The 27,170-nt window shown below is 46.2% G+C and overlaps 1 protein-coding gene across 1 annotated transcript in view; it reads left to right on the top strand.

Moving 5' to 3' along the window:
• ALK (ALK receptor tyrosine kinase) overlaps positions 1–27,170 on the top strand; it is a 746,244-nt gene that overhangs the window by 623,388 nt on the left and 95,686 nt on the right. The window contains exons 9-10 of the mRNA XM_065890834.1: positions 1,869–1,969; positions 20,823–20,992. Coding sequence (XP_065746906.1) covers positions 1,869–1,969; positions 20,823–20,992 — 271 coding nt within the window. The remainder of the gene's footprint in view (positions 1–1,868; positions 1,970–20,822; positions 20,993–27,170) is intronic.

Raw genomic sequence — 27,170 nt, forward strand, 5'->3', positions numbered from 1 at the left:
ATCAGGAACAGAAATCCTTGAGAGATAAGGAAAGCTGTAGCCCTCTTTATGACTGGGGAGGCTAAGGCTCAGGTAGGCCGTTGCGTCATTTGCCCCAGAACTGTGCCCTGGGAACCTTGCCCCATATCTAGACCATTGCCTGCGGCCCGCCTTCCTCAGTCATACCCCCCCAACCCCGCATCCAGCTGCAGCTGGCAACTCCCACCCTCCCCCCATTAGAGTCCCTGCTTGACTGCCAGAGGGGCAGAGGGCCTCCACACACCCAAGAGATGCCACCCATGCTGGGCTGGGCTGACTCCACGCCCGGAGGAACTGACCTCGGGATCAGAGGAGGTCTGTGAGGCCAGCATATCTCCAAGAGCTGGGCTACTGGAGAGGCCAGACCACCCAGCCATGGGCCTATCCTAGGTCTGTACACAACGGCTAGGCCTGAGCAGGCCCTGGGGCCCACTTCTCTGCAGGATGGCGGGCAGGGGGGTCTCTCTCCCTTCCCCTCCCCTGTATTTACCTGCTCTTTGTGGAGCTAGAGTCCCTTGTACCAAAATTTCTCTCTTTCCAAGCAACGATCATACATCCTACAGATTCCTTTAAGGATTCATAATAATGATAAATGTGAGAGAAGACAATGTCCAGATCAACCACTGAGGATCTCAGAGCCCGTGCAGTCCTGTCCTCGGTCCCCGGAGCTGGCTGCATCTAGTGAGCTGGCTTTGGGCCCCCTTAAAACGGAGGCTGAGTCATGGCACCACGGGGGAGCGCTGCAGGGCCCTCCCCAGACGTGGAGGCCAAGAGCGCCTGCTTCTCCTCCCGGCCTCCTCACCGCTCTGTTGAATACCTCTAGTGACAAGGCTGTCACTGCCTCCAAAAGTAGCCCTTTCCATTGTTTAACAGGTCAGAATCAAACACCGCTTTTCTTCGTCAAGCCCCACCCCTCTGTAAATTCTACTCATTGGCCCTGATTTCTGTCTCCTGGCACCCCACAGAACCCCTCTCCCACAGAGGCAGCCCTTCAGATATTTGAAGATAACCATTATGACCTACCGACCACGAAAGGCCTTTTCTCTCCAGGGTCACATAACCCCAGCCACTTGATGTCTCCTCAAGGATGGGCAGGGTGCTTTCTAAGATTTCTGGCCTGGCCTAGTTACTCAGCTCTGGACCCACCTGAATTTGTTACTTGGTAGTAACTCTATAAATACTTTGCTAAGAGAGAAAGATAGAAATGAAGGACTGAATTCCTACTTGGGGTTCTCTGAGGCCCCTAAAAAGGCGTGAGCTCACTCTGGCCCCATCTCCATAGCACCTACCAGCTACAAAATACTCCTGGAGGTTGGCAAATGCTTCTTCCCACCACCACGTGGGGCTGGGGCTCATGTTCTGCCAGGTTTTCAGGCAGGTCAGTGCTTAGAAAACAATAAATGAGTCTTCCTGATCAGGGCACGGGGCACAGGATGACCTGGGCTCCGGAGAGGGGAGAAGACAGTGAAGGTTTAGAGACCATTGGAGGGCAAAGCACTGGCATGACTGGATACGGGGGGCAGGGGTGGGCCTGGGGGAGTCCAGCATACTTCAGGCTGCTCCCGGGCTAGGAGCTAAAGCTGGTGACCTTGGGAGATCAAGGATGCAGTAACCCAGTTGTATGGTGCTGGGACATTGCAGGCCATTTGGAATGAAGACCTTTGCATGAGCCAAGTTTTGTAGACAGTGGTCAGCAGGCTGTCTTCTCCATTAGAGGCCGCAGAAAACCTGTATCCTTAGAGATGTCCTGAGGCTAGAGAAGCATGGTGCAGGGCCCATTAACCCTGCACCCCCGAGGCCCTTCAGTGTGCGAGGATGGTGCGTCTTTGACTCTTTTCCTCTCTGCCCAGGCCACGCCCTGTTGCTCAGCACCACCGATGCCCCCACCTCTGAAAGTGCTACGGTGACCAGCGCTACGTTTCCTGCACCGATGAAGAACTCTCCGTGCGAGGCAAGTCTCACTGTTCCTCTAGTTCTCTGCCTTCTCCTTCCACCTCTGGGCACTTCCAGATGAACCCACACAGATGAGCAAAGTAGCCTGATGGTCGGGCTGCTTGTTCTCTTGCAGGAGGACGAGAGGGCCATTTGAGCCAACTTCTAGGCAGACAGTACCCACCAACGTGGTAAAGTCCCATCTGCAGAGAATCTTACCTTAAACACCATACTCAGCTTCACTGAACTATTTGCAGTAGGACCTTGATTTAAACAAAACCAAAAAGTATCTCCAAGGCACAGCAGGGGAGGGTAACAGCGACTTGCTACAGAATCCTTTTTAAAAATGTCAATCTCTTATAATACATTTTAAATATTATAGAACATCAAAACTTTGACTTACATAAATTTCTCTAAGGCATCAATGGCATTCAGTGAGGTACCTCCAGAGCCACTTAACCAAATGGTTCGTGTAGCTGTTACCTCTGTAATGTGAAGACTGAAGGTGTCATGATTCTTAACACAAGGTCACATTCTCTAGGGACCAGGAGATGTGCTAGACCCCAACAGGGCCCAGTGATTAAGCTCGTGGACTCTGGAATCAACTACCTAAGTCCAAGCCAGTTTCCATCACTGACTGGCTGTACAATTTGTTTGATCAGCTAATAACCTCTCAGGACCACAGTTTCCCCACCTGGAAAGTAGAGACAATAAGAGTGCCTACCCCAAGGAGGTGAGGCTTAAATAGGTTAATATATGTAAAGGGCTTATCACAAGGTCTGGCACAACGTAGGTACTACAATAGTTAACCAACAGTCTCTGGTACCCTGTATAATTATGCAAAGGAGAAAGGGGGAGAGGAAGAGGACTTAGCCAAAAACCTGCCTCCATGCTCTTGGAGAGCCGTGCCGTGCCTGTGCTTCTTTGCACTCCCACCAAGCACTGCGTCAACACCTTGCACACAGTAGAAAGCCAGCAGAGTTTAGATTCGTCTGGAAACTCATAGGTGAAACACCTTTCTGGCTTCATTTCAGGAAAAGCTCTGTGCCCTTGGAGCAATTTGTTCCCTTTGAAATAGTGGGCATTGTGAAACTGACTAGATTCACTTCCCTTCTGAGGGGCTGCCAGCAATCCCAGCAATCCCAGGCAGGTGGGGCTTTGACCAGCAGAGATGCAGGAAAGAGCCTCCCCCTGCTTAGGGGTACAGGCAAATTCAAGCCCTCCAGGCTTTTTGTGAAATAAAAACCCACAAACATAAAAAAAAAAGAATGGAAAAGATGTATCAATGATTTTTTCTTTAATCAGAAGAATGGTCAGATTAAATCTGAGGCTTTACCCAGTAGGCAAATAGGGGTTCATTATGTGTAGTTTGTAGCAGCCTTACTCCTGGTTCAATTTTATAACTCTACGTTTGCCCCATCTTCCTTACCCTCTCCTAGTTTATGTTATCTGACTAGGTTTTGTGTATTTTTGAGCCACCTTAAATCCTTTCTTGAAGAAGTCAGGGCACAAATAAATAGAGTCATTATGTTAAATCGTATTTGAGAAACCACGCTTTCCGGTGCAGATGATGGACTTACTCAGTCCTCATTGATATTTCTCGGGTGCCACAGAGCAGCACCTAGAAAGGGAGGCTTCTTAAGAGGAAATCTAAATGAGGAGAGTTGGTTGGCCCATCTGAGAGGTGAGGGGGATCCTTAAAAGCATTTCAAAAAAAAAAAAAAAAGCATTTCATCTTTGAATTTATTCTTCACTGGATTTAATATGAGGCTGATTTCAGAAAAAGAAATGTCAAGGTAAAACTGGTATTTTTCTAATACTTCATCATTTCTCTGATAACCTTTGGGTTGATCAATAGCTTAAACAGGTGTTTTGTTTTACTGGCCTGTTCTATGATTCCTCCAGTCACATTTGCTCTGGGCGGTTTCCGTTATTTCCTGCCCTTTTCCAGAACTTGGCTCAGCACAAGGAGTGAAGGGAAAGCAATGAGTCCAGTCCACAATCAGCTCAGTTATTTCGCATTCAGGTTTCAGACTATTCATCTCGGGCTGATGGGTCTTTGAATTTCCAACATTGGGGGAAATGTTTTCATCAGAAAAATAAATGACCAAGATAGAAATATGCATTTCCAGGTTCGTAAGCCCTGCCATCTATTTCACTCGAATCCTAAATGCCGAAGGCAGGAAGTTGATTTCCATCTCTCCGGCTGGCTGACTGTCAGCGACGGGGAAACGGATGTTGCATTGCTGTGTGAGACTGTGTGAGGTTAACCCCCCAGCCCTAAAGAGGCCTCCGATGGCTGTGGGGCCCTAGTGCTGGAAGGCGGACACCGGATAGAGCCAGGGGTGAAGGTCTCTGATGAGGGGCGGGCCCACGGGAGCAGGCGGCTGGCTGAGCTGAACTCCAGGCTGACACCCACCACTGAGCATCTTCTCTAAACCCTAACAGTCCTGGTCCATGGCCTCCAGGGAGCTGAAGTAATTGCAGAATAGCTCAGAATACCCCAAGAAACCCCACAGTCGTCAGTGGGTTCCATAGGGGAATTGGTGTCGCCTTCAATGCCTTTCCTTGAAAATCTAGCTGTAAGCGAACTAGTAGGCCTAGGTTTCTCCAGCTGCGGTCACTTGGAAAACATGACAAATGCAGATTCTTGGGACCCACCCCAGACATCCTGAATGATGTAACTGACAGGGGCCTGGGGATCTGCATTTTCAAACCCCACACTTGGTGATTTGGATGCACACTGAGACTTAAGAGTGACTGGCCATAGGTGTCCTTGCCAGTTGTGACCGAAATTCATTCTGAGCCCATGCTGAGAGCTGTCCTCCATTACCTGGGACTCCAAAGAATGTGGTGTGCTTTGCCTTTTAGAAAGATGAGTCACAGAAGGGGGCAGAAATGACAGGGTGGGGGACAGACGTGGTAGAGACAGAAGGGGCTGGGAGAGCACCTCTCAGAGCCTGCGTGGAGCCGGGTCAGGTGCCCACCGACGATGGAGACAGAGCCAGGGTGTGTCTTTGTGCCAGCCAGCTTACAGAGCACTCAGAAGCCTTCCAGCTCCGGCCTCCTCCCTCCAGACCCCTGCAGCACCGCAGCCAGCCGCCTCTCTCCACCGTCTGCTCTCGGTGCACACGCTGCATCCACCCCGGCCTGCACGCTTGCACGAGGGGCTTGAATATTTAAAGATTTCTGCCCAGCCCTGCCCCGCCCACCTACCACCAGCTATTCCCTGCGGGAAAGTGAGGCACCACTTATGATATATTCCGATTTTATTTTATTTTTATTTTGCTGAGCTCCAGTTCAAATAATTAAAGTTGCCTCTGGGGAGGAGAGCCTCACGGTGGCTTTCCTGCGCTCGCTTGCTGTCAGAACTGCTGGCCTCCGCTGTGGCTGGGAGACACACTGGGATGTGTTTAGCATTGCAGCTGCTGGTACTAAAAAGGACGGGAGAGTGGCAGGGGCCGTCTCCACCCCTCCCCTGCCTTTCACACATCCTAGAAGCCTGAATGTCTCAACAAGCCCGGTGTGGCTTGAAGTTCTATTTTATTTGAATAGCCTGCCTGTGACTAGAATAGTTTATGCCATGTTCTCAGGACAGAACAAGGCTGGGGAGGCGGGCGGGGAAATGGGCTTCCCTCAATCTCCTCCCCGCTCCAAAACATGGAAGTAGTTTTTCATCTATGAGCTGCAGGAATGAAAGGGACACAGGAAGCGGCACGTGAGCCACTTAATTTGTGATGACAGCCTAGGGCAGGCCAGTTCCTGGCTACTGGTCTTCTGATCTTGCCAAAGCTGCAGCCGCCTCTGAGCTCTCCCTGCACACGCGTGCGAACACGCAGGCACACGCACGCTAGGGCTGGCGCACAGCCGGTCCTTTCTACTCCTGGCATCAGCCCTGTGGTGATAAAAGCTTTCATTAGCGGCTAGGAGCTGCTGAGATGGGAGCAGAAGGCGACCAGAGGGCCACCTCCATGTCGGCATAGGCTATCTGGCCTGCAGGGAAGGAGACCTCAGCTCCGTGTCATTAAAACCAGCAAATGTGGCCAGAGGAACGTGGGAGAGGAGGCTGGCATCTGGAATTGCCTTCTGCCACCTGTTAAGTTCTGCTCAAAGGCCCGCTGAGGAGGAGCCCGCTATGCAGGCAGGGCCCCCAAGGCTGGAGGCGAGGGAGTTGTTCAGCGAATTGCACTCTGGTTGATTTTGTAAGGCTGTCTGGGCTGCTGATGACCATTCCTGAACACAGGGCCCATCCTTTCCCAGGGATTTGGCTGGCGGGGCATTCTCCAGCATCTCGGTGTAACCCACAGTGAGTGTCCTGGCTGTGTTGATGGGGCTTGGTCAAGCTGGCCTCACTCCCTCCCCACGGGCAGACAAACAGGACTTCCAGATGGAAGAAGACAGGAACTTCGTGACTCCTGTGTTTTAAGAGTTTATTAAATTCAATAGCAAAATCCCCCTTGGAAAGGCAAAACAAGGAGAATAAGAGTAACAATAATTCCTCTAGGATGGCTTGAGGTAGAAAAAAATGCAAAACCTGAATGGCTCTTCCTTTGTCAACCCCAGCAAACCCTCAACAAGCAGGAGCTAAAGACGCTAAGAACGCTCTCTGCAGCTCACTTTCTGGAGTAGATCCTAGGTGTCAGGGGCCGCCCCGCCGCGGCCGGGGTCAGGGTGCGTGCAGGGCTGAATGGAGCATTCCGTCTGTTCAGGACAGGAGAGGACTGTACCCAGAGATGCACAGCCAGCCCATACAGAATCAGGATCAAACTCAGGTCTTATGACTTCAAGCCTCGTGCTCTTTCTGTCACATTGCCCTGCCCCCAATGGCAATGGTGGGTGTACCTTCTCAGTTTCTGGGGAGTTGATGTGGGCCTCAGAAGCATCCCTGAGGACTCGCATGGCTCTCACCTAACCCAGAGGCCTCACCCTACCTCACCATAGATTCCTCATCTCCAGAGGCAGGAAGGGAATTCATACCATTTTGTAGCGGACTAGTTACCCGCTTTGCCTCTCCTCAAGCTGGGACTAGTTGCTGGGTCTAATTCCTGAGCAACCAAGGTGACCCTGCCACTCACCTTGTATGTGCCTTGTTCTCAGCCCCAGGTGCTCTCACTTATTTTAGCAAATCAGGAAGCAGAAGCTACCCCAAGAGGCTTCACGAGCTGGATCCTGAGTAAGGCTGTCATTTCCTGGATTCATTCCCCATTCTGCCTAGAACATGGGCCCACCTGGGGAGAAGCAAACTTCAGCCTTCCCTTCTCCCTACTTACTGTCCTCCCCTGTGTCTCAGCTGAGTGCTGACTGGTGGAAAAGCAAGCAGGTTCTTCCAGAGTCCACCTAGGACAGCCTCCGCCTTGTGTGGCCAAGCAATGCTGCACAAACACTTTGTGGTGGCTGCAGAAACCCTCTTTGTAAACAGTTAGGGCTCAGTGCCAAGCTAGGGGGGATTCTGGGGCAACACCATCCCTAGCTCCCCTCCCACGAGCTTGAGCACCTTTGCACCGTGTTTGAGGTCTGGATATCCAACTCCCGTCTCATCTAATGCTGTGACATCCACTGCAGTGACAGAACGCTCACCGACTCACGGGCAAGTCCCGCTCGTCTTCGGACAGCTCCAGGCTTCAGTGTTTGCTTAAATCAAGAGCGAATCCAGCTAGACTTGCCAGGGCTTGTTTGTGCACCCTCTACTCTCTGCACCCCTCCTCTTCGGCTTCGAGGAGCCTTGAAGAAGCAGGGATAGAACTCCATGCTTCCTGTGCGACATCCAGCTGGGCTGTCCATCTCTGTCCAGGACGTCATGGTGGGCCCAGCAGGAAGCACAGGGCCCCTCTGGCTCCCATGTGGTGATGCTGACATCTCAAGCGAGTCAGAGCAGCGCGGTGGCCCCAGGCAGCTGCCTCCCCCCTGCCCCATGGCCCAAGAGTTGTGACATCTCCCATGTCCAGAGGAACCCAGCTGGTCATTCGGGGTCAGGACGAAAGGAGCATCACCAAGGCAGTGTGACATGATAGGAGAAGCAGCACCTTGAGGTCATTCAGACCTTGGTGGAATCCTGCCACTTTCTAGCAGGGTGACCTTGTGCAAATACCTCACTCTTCTCAGCTTCAGTATCCTCTGCAGGGCTGTTGGGAGAAACAAGTAGCCAAGATAGAAGAGTGCCCGGCCCGGATCTGGACACATGGTAGATGCTTAATAAGTGTGGTTTCTACTCCTCCACTGCTGCTATTACTATTATTACTTTTTTTGTGTGTGTGTGTGGTACGCGGGCCTCTCACTTTTGTGGCCTCTCCCGTTGCGGAGCACAGGCTCCGGACGCGCAGGCCCAGCGTCCATGGCTCACGGGCCCAGCCGCTCCGCGGCATGTGGGATCCTCCCTGACCCGTGCACGAACCCGTGTCCCCTGCATCGGCAGGCGGACTCTCAACCACTGCGCCACCAGTGAAACCCTACTATTATTACTTTTGTGATGAGTCTAAGATCAAAGGCCAGAGCCTGCCCTATCCTGAATCTGGAGAACTTGGTCAGGGGCTGCACCCTCAGGACGAGATACATGGCAGCTGCCAGGATGGGACCAGAAAGGCAGCGTGGAACTTGGCTGGGTTGGATGGGCGCACAGATGCCTGGTGGGAGGACTGAGGAAGGGAGGGGCACAGAGGGTCCTCACTCAGGCAGGGAGCCAGCGAGTATTCATTTCAAATACACCATGTGACCGGCCGTGCAGGAGACAGACCGCAGGAATCTGGGATCTTTTTAGTGTTTATTCAGCAGAAAAGTTAAGAACACTTACTTTCAGTACGACAGGTCCTGGTCTCCAAGTTACTTATGAACCACTTGGCTATGTTACATTAAAAAGCAAGCCAAAATTCTTAACTAGAGCCCTCAAACACCCTAAATCTTTGTACTCGTAGGAGAAAGAAACCTTCCCTTAGTCTGGGACTAAGGGAGGGACACTTAATAACTGTAAAGTAACTAAAGGAGTACGGTAGCCCCCCCTTATCAATGGAGGATACGTTCCAAGACCCCCAGTCGATGCCTGAAACCACAGATAGTACCAAACCCCATGTATACTGTGTTTTATCCTGTACTGACAGGTGGGTAGTGTATACAGCATGGATACACTGGCCAAAAGGATGATTCATGTCCCAGGCGCGACAGAGCGGGTCAGCAGGAGATTTCATCATTTTGTTCTGCTACTCAGAACGGTGCAGAATTTAAAACTTATGAATTGTTTATTTCTGGAATTTTCCGTTTGGTATTTTTGGACTGCAGTTGACCTTAGGTAACTGAAACTACAGAAAGGGAAACCGCTGATTAAGGGGACTGCTATATTTTTTAAATAGTGATCCCCGCCCGTGTGTCTGGCACTGTGCTAAGCGTCTCACTTGCATTATCTTATTAACAAAGCAGACTTGTGAGGAGTTGTTACCCCCATTTACTGATGCAGAATCTGGGGCTTCAAAAGCTTGAGTAACTTACTAGTCACCCTTGCTAGTGAAAGGCAGAGCCAGGATTCAAAACAGGTCTGTCCAACTCCAAAGCCAATCCTGCAAACACTCTAAGGTCACTGGACTAGACTTAGGTCACTCGAGTCAGTCAGTCTCCCTAATTGGGAATAAAACTGCCTGTGTTACTTGCTCGAGGATCAGATGAAAATAGGAAAGCTCTTTGCAATCTCTACAATATTTTATGAGCGGCAGAAATTATTATTATCCCTCTTCTTACTCTGCATAGGCGTGAACAAGCCACTGCTGGCATAAATTCAGACGTTCTGATTTCTCCTCTGGGTCAATTAGCAACATGCAGACGGCTTGGGAGCATTACTTTGCACAGTTCCTCGTATTAGCACCAGGGGGATGTGCCCAATGAAGCTGCTGTGTCATAATTAATTAATTAATTGTACAGCTTCTCAATCGTGAGCATAACCTTGATCCAGGATAAGCGCAAACTAGGAGACTCCTCATCGGTTCTCGAGGGTCCAACAAATATAGCCCTACTGAGATTTGGAGTCAAAATAATTCTTACCTCAGTACCTAGAGCTGGGAAGCCACTGGAACCTAGCATTCTGTCACCACTTACTGTAATGTGGTTGATGCTGCCAGAACACATGCTAATGGGCTAAAGTAATCAACAGCCATTGTAATTACAGTCAGACATAATTAATTTAATACCTTTGAGTCATTCAAACTTAATACCTCAGCCATTACATGATGAAACTGAGGCATAGAAGAATTACTGTCGAGGCTCGTGGGTGCGAATAAAGTCCTCCTGGGCACTTGGCAGAGATTTGGGTCCGATTCCAAGTCCACCTGTTCATCATACGTCCCCTTGTGGCTCCCACTAGTGGTGACCATTATAACACGTTCGTGTGGTCCACATGCACGGGCCAACCTGTCTAAAGCACACTCTCCCCAGCTGTCAGGGCATAAACACTCCCCAGGCGGCTTTGCGACTTGCAGATACTCTCGTGCCTGGAGTCCATTCTCTTTCTGATGGCTGTTCATGAAGGTTGTAGGAATTTCATTTCACAGAGTCAATCCTGTTCCCCAGCTAAAGGATTTCGAAGCTGTTTCTCAGCATCATCTCTATCACCTACAGAGAAACTGAGGCACAGAGGAGATTGTTTGCCCAAGATCACCTCATTACAATGTAACTCAAAAGAAAATATTGTTTTCCTCCCACAAGACTGGAAAGATAATTCTATAGGGAACCTGGAATATAAAACACTGGACTGAAATTTTTAATACAGCATCCTTCATCCTGTCCTATTCTGCTTTTTGTGAGCTGTTTATCTCTGTCGTTGTTCCCTACCTGCTTTTTCCAATACAGGAAGAGGAACTAACATTGATAAATGTATCTGGTAAGCTGGGCACTGGGATCACACAATCCTATTAAAGTCTCCTAGTGACTCTATAAGGAGAGTACGGTTGGCCCCATTTCACAGATGAAGACTGAGGCCCTGAGATATTATGTCATAAATAAAGACAGAAATGTTCTTTCTGATTCCAGAGCCACAGCATGACCCCACTTCGTTCCCCTGGAAGCTCCCACCTTCCCTTGGTCTTCCTTGCAAAGCCCACAGTTCAGGCCAGAGAACCTGATCCTCCCCAAAGCGGTGAAAAGACAGCACTCTCTTCTCCCACTTTCCAGTGATATCGGAATCCTCCCTTGATGCCTTTTCTAAGGCAGCGTTTATTGTTTTTTCTGATTACAGAAATGCTCTGCATTCATTGTAGAACATTAGGAAAAACTAAAGAAGAAAATTGAAATTGCCCACAGTCTTACCCTCCAAAGATAACCCCTGTTACCGTGTTTGTAAATTTCTTTCCAGGCAGATAAATGTAGATTTGAGCAGAGGGATAGATAGATAAAGGGTTTATACAAATTTGGTATCATACCGTATAAGCATTCTGTGTCTTCTTCATTACTTACTATTGTATTTTCCTAGATCAATATCATTCTTCATAAATATGATTTTACCCTAAATTTATTCATTTTGTTCTAGTTACCAAAAGTAATGGATGTTCATTGTAAAAAATTTAGAAAAGAAAGAAAATACCAAAGAAGGGAAAAAATACCCGTAACTTCGTAACTTCATCAGCCAGGGTCCAACAAATATATAATCTTCATTGCTTTTCTTGCTGTGTTTTTGCAAAGGGGGCATGTGGATGTCCCTGGCTGGGTGTTCTGTGGCTTCAATGTGATGCCTGAGAAAGCAGGAAAGACATGGGGTGCTGTTTTCAGAAAGGATCTCAATCTTTTAAGTCTCTTACATGGCCAGGAATCCTTAAGCCTCCGTAATTGCAAGTATTTCCCAGCATATTTTATTTGCTTGTTATCAGAAATCCACATCTGGCCTGCTTCTTGCTGAGTCGGGTTGATTTTTCATTAGGCTATTTATAGCTAGAGAGTTGGTGTTTATTTTTTCTGGGTGAATTAGAAGATGGTGTACAAAACACTGGGTTTTGCAGTGAAACAGTACTCTCAGTTAAAATTAATAAGACCACATTGAAACCAAGGACCTCTTAAAATTACAAATTCAACCAAGGGAGAAAGGGGGGTGGTGGGAGCAATTGGGAGATTGGGATTGACATATACACACTATTGATACTATGTATAAAATAGATAACTAATGAGAACATACTGTATAGCACAGGGAACTCTACTTAATGCACTGTGGTGACCTAAATGGGAAGGAAAAAGAGGGGATATACATATATGTATAGCTGATTCATTTTGCTGTACAGTAGAAACTAACACAACATTGTAAAGCAGCTATACTCCGATAAAAACTAATTTAAATAAAATTACAAGTTCACACCCAGAATTAACAGCCCTGTTGCATCTTAGATTGGGAAGAAGCTTTAACCTCCATTCAAAGCTTGGATGTCCTTGACGACATCCCCAATCCTGGCCATCCAGTGAGTGCTGGGTGACGCATAGTGTGGGGAATATCGAAGGAGTACCCACCCCACCGCCACAAACAAGCTCATTTCTGAGCATCTCAAGTCTGTTAAAATGTGTTTTCTTCTGTTTAAGTGAAATACGCACTAGAACATCCATTCTTGGTTTTGTCTCTACTGCTAGAATACATGTAGCCCTTCAGAAATTCAAAGAAACGTAGCACCTCCCCTTCATAGCATTTCCTATATTTGAGGGTGCTGCCTGCTAGTAGACATTATTTGATACCATTGAGTCTCTTTTGTCCAACTTCAGCCTAAATTCCATACTGATTTTTTTTTAATTGGTTCAAGAGAAACTTGTGAAGTTGCCACAAGATATGCATAGCAAACAGGGGGCATATTCTAGACATAAAATTGCAGTCATTACCTCTGGAGGAGGAAAGGGCCGTGAGAGAAATAATAGCATTAGGCCTGGCCACGAGGCTGCTCCTGCTTTGCATACAGAACTTTAATTAATAAAATGACAAACACTGGTAGCACATAATTGGAAAGTCTATTGGGCCCCACCAAGAGGGAGGGGAAAATGGCCCAGAAAGGGCGGGCTGGGGCCAGAAAATACAATTGCTGGTGGCGTGCTCCTGGCGTTGTCTCTTTTCAGTTGTCTCATTTGTTGTCTGCATGTAAAAGGGTTTATTAGTCAAAAGCTGTCACTTATGATCTATATCTATTAGAATGGGTCTAGAAAGGATCAAAAATTTTATCGTTACAGGTTCCGACAAGTGTTACTTCCCATAAAAGTTATGTAGGATTTGTATAAGATTTCCCATATTTGTGTGAATACATTTGAGGTACACCACACACACACACACACACACACACACATTTGTGACTATTAATTGTCTGGCAGAGGCAGAAACAAAGGTTGTAAATGGTTTAAAATGCACTATCTCGGTAATTCCCCCAATATGAAGATGCTTCTATGATAAGATCTTATTAAAATATAAATTCTGATTCAGCAGGTCAAGGGTAAGGCCTGAGACCCTACATTTCTAACAAACTCCCAGTCATGCCAACACTGCTGGTCCACAGACCACACTCTGAGCAACGAGTATCTAGAAAACCTTCACAAGACACACCCAAAAGATTTATGTATTACTATAATATGTTACATGTGTATAGCTCTATAGATACGGTAGAAGGAACATAGAACCTAGTATGGAATCCAGGTCTGCAGCATATGGGCTTAGTGACCATGCATGACATACTTAACCTCTCTAAGCCTTAGATTCCACATCCGAAAAATGGGTATGATAGTATGTACAGGAAGGGATGTTGTGAATGTAAAATGAGACAGCATGTACGAGTGCCTAGTATAGCTCTCTAACATTCAATAAAAAGTCAGTTAATGCAGGAATAAAGACACAGACGTAGAGAATGGATTTGAGGACACGGGGAGGGGAAGGGTAAGCTGGGATGAAGTGAGAGAGTAGCATGGACGTATATACACTACCAAATGTAAAATAGATAGCTAGTGGGAAGCAGCTGTATCACACGGGGAGATCAGCTCAGTGCTTTCTGACCACCTAGAGGGGTGGGATAAGGAGGGTGGGAGGGAGACACAAGAGGGAGTGGATATGGGGATATATGTATACATATAGCTGATTGACTTTGTTATACAACAGAAACTAACACACCATTGTAAAGCAATTATACTCCAATAAAGATGTTAAAAAAAAGAAAGTCAATTAATGAAGTGCTTTATCCTGTAGGCCACCCAGATAGAAATTGGTCTCATTAAGATCAAATTCCAAGAGAGTTTTTTGCCTACTCTGGGTACCTGAACTTGACTGTCAAGATCAAACCAGGTCTACCTGATCTGAGTATCCATATATAATGACATCAAAAGGGTTATTTAACCTAGGGCTATATAAAGAAAATGGAAGACTTCAAAAAGGACTTCAGCCTTCAATCTGTTCTGGGAATCACATATAGTTGCTCTATACACTTAGATACAAGTAATTAATAAGGGGATATTCTGTAAGAATTGATATCCGTCCTCCAGTTCTTCTATTGAAGAAATTGTTGAGGACCTTATCCTGTAGGTCCAAGATGATAGTTCTGGTCCTGTTTGCATCCTCAGATCATCCCTGCTCACCCTCAGCCCACGGATCTCTCACTCTCAAGGTCATTCTCAGGCTTTGCCCAAGGATTGTGTGGCAGCCACATGAAGACCCTCTGCTGAGGACTGTGTCCTCCCCCACTGCAGGAAAAACACTCCTTCTATACCTTGGTGGTGGTGAGCACAGCATAAGCCATTTTTTAGCTATTTAATGATTGCCTTTTACTCCAAGTCCAAGATGAAAATGGACCCCTCATCGAGAAGGCCAGGCTGCTTCCTGCACTAAGTGGCCCCATCTTCCCAGTGGTCTCAGCCCAGGCTGCACTTTAGAATCACCTGGAGAGATTTGAAAAACTGTCAGTGCCCAGGACCTACCCAAGGCCAATTAAATCAGAATCTCTGGGGGTGAAGCCCAGATGTGGGTCGTCCTGAAAGCTCCCCAGGTGATCCTAATCTGCAAGGCATGTTGAAAACCACAGGTTTAACCATTTCATTTACTATATGTGAGCTCTACTTTCACATTCTTTAGTTCACTCAATCTTTTTTTTTTTTTTTTTTTTTTTTTTTGCGGTACGCGGACTTCTCACTGTTGTGGCCTCTCCCATTGCGGAGCACAGGCTTCGTATGCGCAGGCTCAGCGGCCATGGCTCACGGGTCCAGCCGCTCCGCGGCATGTGGGACCTTCCCGGACCGGGGCCCGAACCCGTGTCCCCTGCATCGGCAGGCAGACTCTCAACCACTGCACCACCAGGGAAGCCCAACTCAATCTTTATAAGCACTTTTAAGGCCAGCAGGGATGGTATGGTTATTATCACAAGTTTGTCTATAAGAAAATAGAGGTTCAGAAGGGGTAAGTGGTTGGCTTAAACTCATACAGTTAATTCTTTCTGGCCTTGGAGAACAAACACCAAGTTATCCCATTATCAACAGGCAAGGAAACAAGGATAGTCTGACAAGCCACCTGAGAATGAATGTTGATACAAAGAACAGTTGCTTCCGGCATGTTCTGGAAAGGCAGTGGGACGAGTGATAGAAGCAGAGGGGCAAGGCCCTAGAGGCTGCTCTCTAGTTCCATGCTTCTCTGCAGATTTTGATGCAGTAGGTCTGGGGTCGGGCCAGAGATTCTGAATCTCTAACGAGTTCCCAGGCAACATGGGTGACACCAGCCTGAAGAGCCCTCCTTGAGTAGCAAAGCACTGACTGACTCTTAGAGGCAGAATCTGGAATCACTGGGTTTAAGTACAGGTGAGAAATGGTTAAGTGAAAGGCTTTAGGTTCTGCACTGCCTATATCTTGAGAAAGAACAGCATCTGCCTGGTTACCTCACATCTTACCAAAGACTCAGTGGATGAAAAACATAAATGGCCAAAAAGCATGCTTTGCTAGCTGCTCACTGGCTGCCAGCAGGCAATCTTATTCCAAACCTTTTGCATCCATTTCCAGAGCTAGACTTTGCTGAAACTCAGACAGTGCACACCTTGGCTTGAGCTTGGCTATAGATATATGTTTCCTAAATAGGTGGTAATATTGTAAGGTGAAAGTTAATTTTTAATTCTTCTATTTATTCATAGCACTAAACTGGATTAAGTGGCCATCTTGACCCAAATCCTGACTATCTTATGTCAAGTGTCTTGACGTAACTGTCCTATGTCCTCACTGTCAAGTGGCTCTGATTACTTTCCCTTTTGCTGTACTCAGCACAGTTGCAATGACTCATTTAAATTCAGACTTCCTGACTAGACGATAAGCTCCTTGAGGGCAGGGAAGACATGCATAATGTACAGCACAGAGTAGGTATGCAATCAATATTTGTTGAATGAATGGATGGTCATCTCTCTCAAGGACTGATACCCAGAGGGAGCCCGGTAGACCTCTTAAGGAGCTAAGGATGCCATCCTAAGCACCATCCCTTGGCAGCCAGCCCGGTTCTCTCTTGCCCAGGCTTATTGTCATAAAATACAACGCAGGAAGATGGAGAAACTCAGCAGTCACTGGTCTATGGCCCCGTGTCTATCGTAGAAGACAGGACTCTATCTCACCGACATGTTCATGCCACTAGCAGAATCTACTTCAAATGTAGCTTCCTAAGAGCAACTGAGAACTGTACAGTTTGCCTACAGCCAGTTGGCTGCGAAGTGGGTAGACCCTCCCCGCTTTCCGGGAACCTGACCCCTGGAATGCAGGCAAATGCTAAGGAGCTTCACGGGATGCAGAGCTGGTTTCTGTCCCTGAGAGGGGAACCTGGTAAAGAGGAGGGTCTTCTTGTGTGTGTATACATTTTTATTCCTTCTTACATTGATCAGCTCCTACCATGTGCCTACACTTGACAACCACTGTGAATTCAAGGTGAATAAGACAGTCTCTGCCTTGAAGCAACTTGTGGCCCAAGGGGGATGAGGGTAGGAGGGAAGACAAGGCAGCAGAGCTACACCCCGTGACGGACCCACCAGCCTCCGTTATAAAAGTTCAGACAAGGGGGATGTCATTTCTAAGATTAGAAGAAATGGCTCCATGAACAAAAAAAAAAAAAAAAAAAAAAGATTTATTTTTTAAGTGGCAAGAAGGAAAGAGGAGGTAGAAGAAATGGAAGGATCAAAAGCACAGAAGCAGAAAAACGCACGGCAGGTGCAAATCTGGCATGTAGACCTGTGGGGGGAATCTAGGAACCCACACTCCTTTAGCCCCAACCTATGGACTCCTGGGTGAAAACTCTGGCAGTTCCCATGACTTATCTGGTCACTCTAAGGTAATACACACCTAAAGTCTCTTCAAAACCCAAAACACAGGCGTATTGAGAAATCAAAATTCGCATCCCGTCAAAACTTCTGTCTTGCTTAGAGTCAGGGCTTCTTCCTTTCCCCTCCACCTACCACTCTCGGCCCTGTTGCAGATTAAAAGCCTGGAATCTGGGAGACGGTGATCATCGGCCTCTTTCTTCTTCATCCAGCTCTCCTCCTCTTCTTGCTAACTTCTGACCCTTCAAGATCTTAAGTGCAGGGAAGGAGAAGAGGTAAGGAGAATAGGGAAGCTCTTACTTGGCCCAGACTGTTGTAGTGACCTGCGTTGGTATTCTCCAGATGTGACAAGTATTTAAGACTTACTATTTCTCACAGGGGGCACTTTTGCGGTTTGTTTGGAGGTCTACCTTTTTCCCCAGTCCCTCCACTACGGCTGGGAATCTTTTGCCTTGACTAGGGCATAGGTGTCTCCCATCCAGTTGGTCACTTACTGCTTACTCTGCCTTTGGGCATCTCAGGATACCTGCAGCTTCCTTCTGCTGAGTTCTATTTACCCCTCCAAGCAGCCCTTGCAGGCAAGATCTAAAACGACTGACATGGGCTCCTTTGTACACGGGCCCCCTCTAGTGTAGTTTATGTGCAGCCCTCATGCATTTTTTTTTGCCCCAGCAAACTCTGGGAGCGCAGGCCACCCAAAACTGTCACTTCTCCCTTGTTCTGCCATCAAAGCAGCTAACCACCCTCTTGTTCATACTTTAGATTTTCCAGGTGAGAGATTGACACTAATCCACTGTGCTCCCAAATTGCAGGGGGTAAATATTGAGTACTTGTTAGGGTAGCACTAAAACCACTCTCTCCTGAGTTGGGATGAAAAGGGAGCCTTCTTCACAGGAAGGTGAAGTGAGGTGAAACTCATGGTACACCAGAAGCACCTTCCCAAGACACTCTCTTTGGAGTCAACCACCAACTTTTTATATCCAAAGTCTGGTTCAGGGATTAAGAAATGTGTACCCTATTTTCATCCACGTCTCTTGAAAGCCCTGTATCTCGCTATGCTGTCAGACTTCCCATTGAAATGTAATATCTATTGCCTCAGGGCTTGAGCCAAATTCCTTTTTAATATTTTGTTGCACTATGTATTATCTCATCTAATTGGCCCTATAACCTTGTAAGGTAGATAAAACAATTCCCTTCTTAGAGAATAGAGAACTGGGCTTCAAATTGACCAAAGTGGCAAGAACAAGTTTTGAATCGAGATCTCTTAGACTCTAGAGCTCTTAGACCATCCTAGGAGGATACATATGGCTCAGCAAAAGTACTTGATAAATGTCCATTGAATGATTAGAAAGTTGATTTGTCTAGATTACAGAGGAATGTGAATGGCTTGATATTAATTGCTAGGGAGTGAGAAACCATTGCAGAGTCACAGATGGCAGTGATAAACAGGAAAATGTGACAGAGATATACTGAAGAATTTAGAAGGGAGAAAGAACGGATAGGGAGAGGCACTTTGGGAGGCTATGGAAAGAGTACAAGGAGAAAGTTATAGAGGACGTGGTGAATGTTACTTTAGAGTCATGAGGATAGAAGCCAGATTGAAGGAATTTAGAGAGAGAATGGGCAACAAGGAAATAGAAGCAGTGCTTATGTACCAGTTATCCAAATGTTAACATCTGAATGGAGGTACAGAAATAGGGTGCAAGCCACAGGAGCTAGCAGGATCAAATAAAAAATATTTTTCCAGGATAGGTGAAACCTGATCTTGTTTGTAAATAGAGGAGCCAGAAAGTAGAGAGACTCTGAAGGTGCTGAAGAAAGGAAGAGCTGTTATTGAGAGCAAGGATGAGGGTAGCAGGGTGGAAAGAGAAGGGGTTAGAAGAAAGTGAAGGACACATCTTCCTATAAGACAGGGAAGGAAGAGAGAAGGTAGATAAATAGGTAATTATGCTGTGGGGAAAAAAAAGAGGTTGAAGGAGATTGCACCTGGTACAATAAATCTTTATCGGTAAAGTAGGAATCAAAATAATGGATCGGGAATTGGGGACCAAGAGGTGACAGCATCAGTGATTGAGGAAGAGTTTGAAACACCCATTGTGCTATGTGTATTAAGAAATCAACTGTGGAAATCACCAGTGGATGAATAAGTACCATGAACATGAACCATCCAGGACATTACGGTTCAACAGTCCAAATCAGCAATATTCTGTGGCCAGGGAGCAAAAGGAGAAAAAGCACGTAGCAAGCATTGTCCCAAGCTGGTCGCTGCAGGATAATGAGCCGAGGGCTGAGAGGGTTTAGTTAGCAAGAGTAGGATTAAGATTTCCAGTCATGGCATCCAGACTGCTCAAGAAAGCCACGTGGGACCAGTGAAAAAATTTAACAGATTTGTGAGATTATCCTGGGACATGCAGTGGAGACAAGTATTTGCTACACTGGATTTGGGAAAATGGGAAAGGTATAAGCGAAGAGGTTATATGGTTATATAGACCAGGCTTACCAGGCTCAGGGGTGGCCTTCTTAGTGAAGGGTTGATATGCAACAGAGCCGGGAGTCTTCTGCTTCAGTGCCTCATGGTACGTAACCTCCTCGATCAAATTGTGAGTCAACCATGAGTTTAGAGTCTAGGAGAAAAGCAGTAGTGGTTTACAGAGAAGCATGTCTTCAAACAATGAGAATCAGAGAAAAGGAGGGATCATAGCTGATGAAAACTCCAGGTTGCCATAGGACATAATTTATCTTCCTTTCTATAATAGCCATTTTTATTACAGGATCTGAACAGGAATATTTAGGACAATGATATGCTGTAGTTGTCCTAAGTTTTAAATGTTGTTTATAGATTGTCTATCAAACATACAACCTCTATTATTTTAAACACAAAGACCAGAGACCTTGTTTATAGTATATACTGCCTCTGGGCATGACTGTACTTAAACTTTCTGAGGTAGATTAGTTACAGTTCCCTTTCACGTGTCTTAGGGTACAATGCCATAGAAACCTATAATAAAGACACAATGAAAACATATAATTATATCTTGCTTTAGGCAAAGTGTGCGCCCTCATTCTGAAAGATACCACATTAAAAGATCTTTATAGGTAGATTCTTATCTCACTTTTGCCCACCAGTGACCACAGGTATCAAATCATAGGGTCTCCAGTTAGCTAAGACATGACATGGTACCATTCAAATAAGATTATTACACTCTTTGGGGAAGGAATAAAAATCAGTGATACCTAAATCGCTAAAAGAAATTGAATCACAAAATCACTTGCCCAAGGTCACAAAGTGAATTGGGGCCACAGACAATAATCTTTGGGTCCTATTTAGGAAGTTCATTTAATACCCTATTGATCTCGATATACCCTTAGAGGCAGCATCTTGTGAAATTTAAGATGATGACATCAACCTGAACAAAGTTCCAAAATTGCCCATCAGTTTCCCCCTCTCACCTCCTTGAACCTTGGTGAAAGCCACTTTGGGAGACAGCGAGTGAGATCAGGCTGTGGGTGACCAGCTCTCCTCACAGGGAAGACCTTGGCTGAGTCTCCAGCAAAATCCTTGAGAATTCCAGGAAGGTAAGTAACACCTAGTCCTTCTGGCTCTTCTCTCCCTTGCAGCTCCGAATGTCCTGGCTCATCCGTGGAGTGCTGCAGGGAAATGTCTCCTTGGTGCTGGTGGAGAACAAAACCGGGAAGGAACAAAGCAGAATGATCTGGCATGTTGCCACCACGGAAGGCTTGAGCCTGTGGCAGTGGACGGCGCTGCCTCTTCTTGATGTGGCTGACAGGTGGGCCTTTACCCAGCCCCATCAATCCCTTTTCCTGTATCAGCCAAAATGCAGAGGGGCCCTTGTCTTCCCTCCCCCTATTCCTTCTACCCAAGACACACATCCAGATATGCACAGACACGTGCACACACAAATGTGCACACACATTCTTCCTGCAGACTTACAGGAAGCACTGAGTTTCTCTGAGGGGTTTCCATGCTAATGAGATGAGTATCTCTCACACCTCTGGCCTGGCCTGATTGGCTGCCTCCAGTATCTGTAGGAAAAAGTAAAACCGAACAACTCATATGACCCCCAAAGAATAATCAGGCTTTATATGTATATGGCATTTTCTCTTAATTAATGGATTTTGCCTTACTTTTCCATCTGACATTCTATTTATTCCTTATTAACAATAAGAAAACCTGTGACATAGGTAGGACAGACCTTATGGATCCTCATTCCTGCCCTTTTACAGGGTTCTCCTTCACTGAGAACCAGAGAGGTGAAGCAACAGCAAGTCGGCATTAGAGTGAGGACTGGTGCTCTGGCCAATCCCAGTCCGTGCTCTGTGGAGCCTGGTCCCCAAAGCAGGTGGATGAGAAATTCTTCAGTAAACAGGGGAGTGCTTCTACCAAAGGCCCTGATTCCTAGTTAGATTCTAGGACTAATGCCCTTTGTAACCTTGAACTTCTCTGGACCTCAGTTTCCTCATCTTTAAACTGAGAGGGTCGGACTAGAGGATCATTAACTCCGCGTGGCTCAGAAATGGAGCAGTAACTTCTCTGCTCAGCTGCCACTTGTCTCCCCAGGATGGCACCAGTCTGCCACCTGCAGTCAGCCTGGAGCCAGCAGTGCCTGGCCAGCGCAGTTGCTAATGAGATGCTCCACTGTGTCACACTGAACTCTCGACAGTTGGTGCTGGTCTGTTCCAGACCAAAAAGTGACGGGGAGAGAGGGACTCATTTATATAAATGGGACAGGACACTGGATCTGGAAGGGATCTTGAAGCCTTCTTTAATAGGCTAAATGTCAAACCCTACAATCCAGAGCAGCCTCTGCTTTTGACTCCCCAGTACATTCAAATTGCTGTTCTAGTGGATCCTTCGAAAAATGAGGGCACAGAGCTTAAGGCAAAGTGGAGGGTGATGCCCGTTGACACACAGCTTTGTAAATATATAGCTGGGTCCCAAACTCTTCACCCAGATTTCAGAGTCTGCTATTTCCAAGAGCTCATAACTCAAGCTGTGCTGTCATAAGAAGATGCCATCAACCTCTGAGCAGCAGCTTCCCGCTCCTTCAGACGTGTGTGGGTTAAAGATCAAAGCACTTGGACATCCCAGGGCTCAGTGCTGCCCCCAGGACAAATGGATTTAATTAAAAGGGGCAGTGTGGGCGCCCTCACCATAGACTAGTCTTTTGTCCTTCGGGATTGCAGGGGCTCGTGTGCAGGGCATGGGGAACAGGCGGGTAATGCCAGAGTCCTCCCTCCTGGGAAATGCTAAATTAATTCAGATGAATCAAAAGGTTTTTTTCTCTTCGATCCAACAAGTCCTCTCTCTTTCATAGCCACTCCAGGGGATTTAAGGCAAGTAAGATGTTGACTCTGTTCACTCCCGTCGGCTAGAGTTTTGTTTGAAGGAGACTTTGTTCTCAGCCTCCCTCCTTCCTGTTAAAGGCTGTTTACCAGACTGACATTTCCAATACTGATATTGAGACCAAACCATCCTGTGGGGATTCAGACAAAGGCCATCTTGGTTGAATGATGCCTCGTGACCTAATAAACGTGCAGTTACACAAGTGGCCCCATTCACCGGGCGCCTGCCCACCACTGACATGCTCTGATGTGGGATGCTGCCCTCCCCACTCCCTGGAACTAGAGATGATATAGGAGGCATCAAGACCCAGAGGCAAATGGAACTGCAAGAGAATGAGGCAGAGCAGCTTTCACTTGCTAAAATCCAACTAGGCTGTAGATGTGACTGCCCCATAAAACTAAAGCACACCTGTGGATGACAGAGCATAGGCTTTAGAGTCAGAGAGTCCCAAGTTTAAACACTGGCTCAGCCACTAACTAGTTGTGTGACCTCGGCCAATTACTGAACCTCTCTGGGCCTTGGCACCTACATCTGCAAAATGAGTATAACATCAGTACAATTTTACAGGATTATTACAATTTTACAGGATTAAATAAAGTAACTGTCAAAAACATCTATGTGTAGTACATGTTAGTGAAGTTTATTTCCCACACCCTGCATCATCATCCCTTAGTTTTGTGGCCTCAGATAATTTATTGAATAAGTGGCACAAATCACAACCACTGATCTTCCAAGTCAAGTCATATTCTATTATTTTTTAAATGTATTTATTTTATTTATTTATTTTTGGCTGCATAGGGTCTTCTTTGCGGTGCGGGGACTTACTGCAGTGGCTTCTGTTGTTGCGGAGCACAGGCTCTAGATGTGCGGGCTTCAGTAGTTGTGGCATGCAGGCTCAGTAGTTGTGGCTCACGGGCTTAGTTGCTCCGTGGCTTGTGGGATCTTCCAGGACCAGGGATTGAACCCATGTCCTCTGCATCAGCAGGCAGATTCTTAACCACTATACCACCAGGGAAGTCCCAAGCCATATACTATTAAACAAAGATAATAAAGTCTACCTCTTAGGCTTGGAGAAGTAAAGTGCTTGGTGAACTGCCTGGCTCACAGCAAATGCTTAGTCAGTAGTAACTACTAACAATAACTATGATATAATAATATCTCCCCATCTAATGCCTCAGAAAAGGCTAAGATGGCCAGTTTAGCAATAATAACCAGTCATGCAACCCTAAGATGGGGGTACGTGTTCATGTGAATTTGTGGTCGTCAATGCTCTGTAGACTTCTTATAAAGGGGAAGCACATACTCCCTCTTACTTTCAGGGAGAGTGAGCTATAGCTGCCCAGATTGCCAGAAAATGAAAATGAGAGGATGGAGAAGGTAGAGGAAAAAAATACATAAGGGAAAGAGACAAAGAAAATGGATAAAAGGCAAAGACCAGCTCCCTTCCTCCCGACCCTGAAATCGACATTGGCACCTTACCATCTGCCCACATGCCGTGAGGTGTCATTAGGCAGGTCCTGGCTTCAGCTATTCAGCACCTGCCTCTTGGACAGCTCTCCGGCCATGGACCCTGAGAGGGCAAGGACTTCATTCCCTATGCTGTCCCAAATCACCTCTGCTCCCAGGTTCCCCAACCTCCAGACATTACAAAGTTTTAAAAGCAACTTTATTAGGGCTTATGGATTAGCCCTAAAGAGCTCCCAGGCTCTAGAAACTCGTCATAGCCCCTAGACATTACATGAAACTAGCCTCCACCTAGATACGGCAGTGACCTCCTGTCTTGTCTCCTTGCCTCCATTTTTTATCCCCACCCAATCCAGTCTACACAAGGAAGCTGGAATAAACTTTCTGAAATGTAAATCTAATTATTTCTCATTTTTTACATCCTTCCATGGCTTCTGTGGTTTTTAGAGTGCCTTTCAATTTCCTTTAAAGAGACCTTCGTGTAGGCCCACATGTGCTCTATCCAACCATAACCTCACCAGCCCCTTTTTATACACTCTTCTATTACTCTACCTGGTAACCTCACTAAACTTCTTTCAGCTCAGTTGCATCATGATAAGTTCTTACTTCCAGGCTTTTGCACCTGCCATTCTCTCCACACGCAATGTTATTCTACCTTCCATCTCCCTGATTACTACCCTGCCTTAACTTTTTAAAGAAGCGTCCCCAGACCCCTAGACTGTATAGTATACATACAGTACAGTCTCATGACTCTTAAAACACCCTTATAATGACTTATCACTCTTTGCTCTCTGTTTTTTATTATCTAAATATACACGCCAACAAGGCAGGAATCAGGCCTCTCTTATATTGCGGTTTCCTGATTGTGTAGTGCCATGCCTAACACATATGCCCAATAAATGCATGCTGACACAATAAAGTATTGAGGGAAATTGCATGTATTTTCAAATTCCAGCTGAATTAACTGAGAATTTCACTTACTGGAATCCATCTAATATTCTTCCTCTGTTCAAACTGCGTCTAACAAAACAGATAGAATCACATTTTAAGAAATACTACTACACAGTGTTCTGTATATCAGAACAATACCTGTGTCCCATCAGATGAGCCCAAACAGCATTTGTTACTCTTGTGACAGGGAGTTCTCTTTAGAGACTTGCCTGGTACCTGCCACAATCACTGGGTACTGTCCTGCCACAATCACTTTGTAAGAAAGACTTTGGTCTTAATTGTGTGCCCTGGTCCTTGTGAGTAGGGAGACCCAGAACTGGGCACTTGAGAGTAAAGAGCTGTGTTCAGATTGCTCCCACCTCACAGTAGTCCTTCTGTCAAGACTCAGAGAATGTGCCATAGGTGTATACAGGCTGCTGACAGGGAGGCATTGATCCATGGAAGGATATGTCTTCTGTCCGCTTACAAACCAGCAAAGTAATAGAAACAATGCCATAGTCTGTCTTCATCATGAAGTGATAGGAACTTTACAACCTACTATAAATAGTAGCAAGAAAAAGCTCCAAAAGCCGTGCCCAAGATGCTTTGAGCAGTGGCAATGTCCCTGGAGTAGAAACATGTGCTCTCAAGGTAATTTTTTTTCTATTTTTTTTAACCTTTCTTTTTTTTTAATTTAATTTTATTTACTTTTTTATACAGCAGGTTCTTATTACTCATCCATTTTATACACATCAGTGTATACATGTCAATCCCAATCTCCCAATTCATCCCAACCCTCCCACCCCGCACTGCTTTCCCCCCTTGGTGTCCATATGTTTGTTCTCTACATCTGTGTCTCTATTTCTGCCCTGGAAACTGGTTCATCTGTACCGTTTTTCTAGGTTCCACATATATGTGTTAATATACGATATTTGTTTTTCTCTTTCTGACTTACTTCACTCTGTATGACAGTCTCTAGATCCATCCACGTCTCTGCAGATGACCCAATTTCGTTCCTTGTATGGCTGAGTAATATTCCATTGTATATATGTACCACATCTTCTTTATCCAGGCGTCTGTCAATGGGCATTTAGGTTGCTTCCATGACTTGGCTATCGTAAATAATGCTGCAATGAACATTGGGGTGCATGTGTCGTTTTTGTTTTTTTTTTTTTTTGCTGTACGCGGGCCTCTCACTGCTGTGGCCTCTCCCGTTGCGGAGCACAGGCTCCGGACGCGCAGGCTCAGCAGCCATGGCTCATGGGCCCAGGCGCTCCACGGCATGTGGAATCTTCCCGGACCGGAGCACAAACCCGTGTTCCCTGCATCGGCAGGCGGACTCTCAACCACTGCGCCACCAGGGAATCCCTGCATGTGTCTTTCTGAATTATGGTTCTCTCTGGGTATATGCCCACTAGTGGGATTGCTGGGTTGTATGGTAGTTCTATTTTTAGTTTTTTAAGGAACCTCCATACTGTTCTCCATAGTAGCTGTATCAATTTACATTCCCACCAACAGTGCAAGAGGGTCCCCTTTTCTCCACACACCATCAGATTTTCTGATGATGCCCATTCTGACTGGTGTGAGGTGATACCTCATTGTAGTTTTGATTTGCATTTCCCTAATAATTAGTGATGGTAAGCAGCTTTTCATGTGCTTCTTGGCCATCTGTATGTCTTCTTTGGAGAAATGTCTATTTAGGTCTTCTGCCCATTTTTGGATTGGGTTGTTTGTTTTTTTAATATTGAGCTGCATGAGCTGTTTATATATTTTGGAGATTAAACCTTTGTCCGTTGATTCGTTTGCAAATATTTTCTCCCATTCTGAGGGTCTTCTTTTCATCTTGTTTATGGTTTCCTTTGCTGTGCAACATTAGGTCCCATTTGTTTATTTTTGTTTTTATTTCCATTACTCTAGGAGGTGGATCAAAAAGATCTTGCTGTGATTTATGTCAAAGAGTGTTCTTCCTATGTTTTCCTCTAAGAGTTTTACAGTGTCCCATCTTACATTTAGGTCTCTAATCCATTTCGAGTTTATTTTTGTGTGTGGTGTTAGGGAGTGTTCTAATTTCATTCTTTTACATGTAGCTGTCCAGCACGACTTATTGAAGAGACTGTCTTTTCTCCATTGTATATCCTTGCCTCCTTTGCCATAGCCTAGTTGACCATAGGTGCATGGGTTTATCCCTGGACTTTCTATCTTGTTCC

The sequence above is a fragment of the Phocoena phocoena genome, chromosome 14 (genome assembly GCF_963924675.1).
Source record: "Phocoena phocoena chromosome 14, mPhoPho1.1, whole genome shotgun sequence".
In the NCBI taxonomy this organism is placed as follows: domain Eukaryota; kingdom Metazoa; phylum Chordata; class Mammalia; order Artiodactyla; family Phocoenidae; genus Phocoena; species Phocoena phocoena.